This window comes from Wasmannia auropunctata, unplaced genomic scaffold (assembly GCF_000956235.1).
Source record: "Wasmannia auropunctata unplaced genomic scaffold, wasmannia.A_1.0 LD336043.1, whole genome shotgun sequence".
NCBI classification, from domain to species: domain Eukaryota; kingdom Metazoa; phylum Arthropoda; class Insecta; order Hymenoptera; family Formicidae; genus Wasmannia; species Wasmannia auropunctata.
In genome coordinates, this window is record NW_012026847.1 from 266,714 (window position 1) to 271,751 (window position 5,038).

Below are 5,038 nucleotides of genomic sequence, written 5' to 3' on the forward strand. Positions count from 1 at the left end.
GATGTGTATAAGAGACAGATTTCTAAGTGATCACTGTGCTTACAATAAAGTTTAGTCAGACCCATTTAATTTGATATTATATTTATTAGGTCTATCTCTATTAGTTTACGAGGTAAAAAGGGGTGGCCACTTATACGGGGACACCCTATATAACATTGATTAAGTTTACAATTTTAAATTTAATCTATTATTATTAATAAATTACAAAAAATAAATTATGATAATGTACACAGTCTAAATTTAAAATGTAATTTTCGACTACGTACTTCCAATCATTTCTGCATCATCTGCCTCTGCCTTTGTAAAATTATCAAGGTTTTTTAAGAATCGATTATTGGTGCGTTCATGATAAAGTTTCCTCTCCTCAATAATCTATATGAATATAACATAAACATTAATTCTTTTTATTTACACAATATTTTAACATTTTGACAATATTTATAAACTATCTTGTAATATTCTTATACAGTTATGGAATATTATAACTTTTTTAAGTAGGTTACATTTAAATATAATATTCAGTAACTAACAATTAAGTAAATAATTATTTTTTACGTACTTGATCAGTAAATCCATGTAATATTTTTATAACTTCTCTTTGCTCTCTGCCTTTTGACACCAATGAAAATATCCAATCGTTATGCAGCCACTGCCTTAATAATCTAAATTAAAATTACCGAATAATAAGCTGTTATTTAAAAAAATGGATAGAGTATTATTTTGTAAAATCTTTTTTTAATTATCACTATAACACTTTTACCACTGCTAACATTTTAACCATATAAGAAGAGAACAGGTAATATAACGTATTTATTGTGCTAAGAAGATATAAAGGATCTGAATTTTGTAATTTTTTTTATTTTACATTTTTAAATGACATGTTTCAGTATAACATTTTAAAAATTTAAGCAACATTTAATATAATTATATTTAAGTATAATTAATAATAGTTATAATGGATCAGATGCAATATATAATTTTATTTATTAATTGTTATTGTGAATTAGTAAATGATGTTTTTAAGTAGTATTATTATAAAATATTATTATAAAGTATTTTTTTTGTCCTGATATAATTATATAATGTTAATATATATCTAATTAAGACAGAATATTGATATGTCGTATTTATTTATTATATCTTTAAATTACCTATATATAAATAATTCCTGCATCTGATGAATCGCTTCTCGATATTTTCGTTGTTGATTTTCATCAATATTTCGTAAAGAAGTGCCCATAACAGTTTCTGCAAATATATTTTATATTATTATTCATTCCAAATAAAGTTCTGTATATTCTGTATAATTGTGAATAAAATATAATACCGCATATTGTATTCAGCGTATATTCGTTAACAAATGGTATTAAATCTTTTACAAATGAGCCTTCCGTATTTTTTAATGACTTTATCATATTTTCGCCTTCCTCAGTCAAAATCTCAAGAAATTGCTGTAATATATTAAAATGAAATGCCGGAGATAATATTTTCCGCTGTGAATGCCACTTGGCGCCTAAAACATAATCAATATATGATGTTTTATGAAATGTTTTGAAATAAATATTATTAAGATAATCCGTATTTTTTTATTCAATTTTTAATTAATTACTTTTAATTGTTATTGGTTATTTTATATTTATTTTTGTTATACATTGAAAGTTATGCAACAAAAAATTGTGCAATAAAATATTTTCCTGAACAAAATAATCTTTTATAGCTTCTTTCAATGATTTTTTTGTGATACAGACGTAATTACAAATATTTATGTGTACGTAAATTAATAATTATATAAATTTAGATCCAATTCTATTAATTAATAATAATGTCATTAATTCTATTGTAATTAGAGTTGTTAATTGGAAAAAATAAACTAAAATTTCTTTATAAAAAAATTTTTAGGAAAATCTATCCTAATTGAAGATATATTATATCAAAGTTATTTATCATAGTGACTGCACACGTATTTGTATTTACATTATACAATCACACTTATCACTATATATGGAAAAAATTCAACTTTTTTACATAATTTATTATTTAAAATATCTATTATTTAAATTTATTTCTACACGCAGGTTTTTGTTACCAATGTAATGAAAACTTGGTCGCAAATATGTAATAATTGTTTTTACATACACGTTACCTGAACTAATAAAAAGACCAGTGCGCAACCAAGGATATAAAATATCATAAAACATACTTTTATTGATGTGCTTTGGACTGCTTAATATTATCTGAAATGATAAAGAGAACTAAACTTATTAATTAACTCGAATACAATGTAGATAATTAATTTACTCAAATTATCTTGAACATTCAATCATTCCTGAAAGATATTTTATTTTCGAGATGTGCGAATAGTTCGAATTCGAATTGAGAATCGAATCGAATCGCAGTGGATTCGATTCGAGATCGTTTTCGAATCTGTAAGATTCGAAATCGAATAATTCGAGAATTTCGATAACAATGTTTCGATTTCGAATAGATCACCTATTTTATTTGCTTTATTTTTAACTCCCGCGCGATCAATTATTCTTATTTAATAAATAAGTATTTTTGATGTATGTAATGTATCCATGTAGATTAATATAGAAAATATTCAAAAACATTAAAACTATTCGTGTATACACAAATTATTAATTACATATTTTCTAGTTCAAAATGTCACATAAGATCATAATCCTTTGTAATGAGACGTAAATCGAAAACAGATCTTCAGTTTGTTTAAATTATTGCGTAAAACAATGTAATTCATAAATTTTGATATTTATTACGTTTAATAATTTAACGTGTGCTGTCGATCTTGGGAAAATTTGATTCAAATTCGTTTCGTATTCGAATTAAAGAGATTAGATTCGATTCAATTCAAAGTAAAAATTTCAGATTCGATTCAATTCGATTTGATTCGATACAAATGTTTGATTCTCACACAGCTCTACTTTATTTGTAAATTTATTCTTGTAAAATAAGAAATTGATAAAAAATACTTAAATTGTTAATGTTTCAGTTATAAAAAATTAAACTATTTAAATATTTTTTACCTTTAGATCATCTGGATGACGTATAAATACAATCGGAAGATAAAATGCCCAAATTTTATAAATGGGATAGTATTGATCAAATAGATTCATCACAGTCTTCCATAATTCTTCTAAAAGATGTATGTATGTAACATAAATATAAAGAAATATTATGAACCATTTAATTGTGATATTACGTATGTAATATGTGATATTTCGATTTTTAGCTGCGTTGAAAATCCGATGATTATGCGGCGTGCGATTTATTTGAACCGATAAATTGTAAGATTCACACAGTATAGTATTATCAAGCACCAAGATCCATTTGGACTGTATTGGCGTTTTTCTTAATTTCAATGAAATTATTTTGTTTGAAATGCTATAGTAGTATTTATTTGTGTTTGCATACTATTTAGTTATTCAAGTAATATATTTGTTCAAATTCCAAGTATCAAATTGACTAAACGATACTGATGGGGATATATAATAAATAGTGTATATTTTTAATCGAACGATTGTTGAAATACAATAAATTTTTGTTGAAACAAAATAGTTTATTTAAAAAATAGTATTTTGTTTATAATAGTAACAAGTTATTTTGTGTCATCGTAGTAATGTTTAATAGAATATATCAGACTAAATATTTTGATAAGATGAAACAAATTTTGCGTTTTTCAACAATTTTTTTTTTTAGTGTATAAACTAAATTATTTTTACAGAGTTCTTCACCTGCTTTGTCTTCATTTATTGACTAAAAATCATTTATTTCTTGAATAGAACTTGTCAGTCTATTTGTTGTACTTAAATTGAGTTTTTACAACAATATTCGGCGCCAAACTTTTATCTTGATCAATTTTGCACCCAAAATAATAATAATGAGCTTTTTTTATTTAAGAGATTATATTACATTTTTGTTATGAAAATGTTACTTTCTCACACACGTACGTATAACAAAAATTAACACTATTTGAACATAAACATGGCATTTTTGTATGAATTAACCATAAAATCAATAAAATGCGTATAAAATAGCAAAGGAAACGTAAACTGCAGTAGCACAGATACAATAATAATAAAATTAAGGAATAGAAACAATTGAGTAATACGTAATTCTTACAATACCACTATTCCAATCAGTCAGTAAGTTCATAAGAAATTTTAAATTACCTCGTGAATAACCTATAAATTTCACAATATTTCCAGCAATCGGATAACCTGGTGGTCCTGGTATACGATTGATAAGTCGTCCATTTTGTCGATAATGTACGTAATAATTATATACCAATATGATAAAGATAGATAATATCGACAATATAGTGATCATCGTTAGTAGATGTAATTAGCCAGTCTAATTAGTTCAGCTTCCTTCAGCTTTTTTAAAATTATGATACAAATCATGCGTAATATTTGCTTCAGAAGTGTTCGTTGCTATCTAAATATTCTAAATTTATTATATAAAAAAAAAATACGTTAAAATGTATGTGACATTTTATAGTTTTATTATTTAAAATTTTAATGTATAACTCAGATTGGGCTAATGAGAGTCAAAGCGGTTGTTCGTATTCACAATATGTATTCCGAAATTTACAATAATTAACAGTACGTTTCGACTTTATTTTGAGTCATCTTCAGCCGCATAATTAAATAGAATATGAACGATAACTGACCATCGATTATACAGCGAGAAAGTCACTGGCGGTTTCCAATTCCGCAGTGATCCCTTACAAAAAAATATGATTGCGAGCCAATGATATTATTAACCAATAGTTACTGTAATTTGGCGAATAGTAACTATTAGCGTATAGTAACCCTTGGCGAGTAGTAACTGTAGTACACTATTCGTCAATGGTTACTATTCGCCAATGGTTAGAAGAATAATTACTATTAATAGGATTTTTTATATATATTTTAATGAAAGATTCGTAAATACAATATATATATTAATAACAATTTATTTTTAAAATAATACGTATATTTTATCTTTTACAAAATAAGTATACAAACTTTTTTAATACGCA

At 24.8% G+C, this 5,038-nt stretch overlaps 1 protein-coding gene across 1 annotated transcript in view; it reads right to left on the minus strand.

Annotated features, from left to right (window-relative positions):
• Nucleotides 1–258: 258 nt before the first annotated feature.
• LOC105451849 (cytochrome P450 4C1-like) overlaps nt 259–5,038 on the minus strand; it is a 5,989-nt gene continuing 1,209 nt past the window's right edge. Inside the window, exons 2-8 of the mRNA XM_011692544.1 lie at nt 4,188–4,461; nt 3,042–3,151; nt 2,144–2,234; nt 1,328–1,513; nt 1,152–1,248; nt 560–662; nt 259–372 (exon numbers count right to left, since the gene is read on the minus strand). Coding sequence (XP_011690846.1) covers nt 259–372; nt 560–662; nt 1,152–1,248; nt 1,328–1,513; nt 2,144–2,234; nt 3,042–3,151; nt 4,188–4,344 — 858 coding nt within the window. The 5' untranslated portion in view covers nt 4,345–4,461. The remainder of the gene's footprint in view (nt 373–559; nt 663–1,151; nt 1,249–1,327; nt 1,514–2,143; nt 2,235–3,041; nt 3,152–4,187; nt 4,462–5,038) is intronic.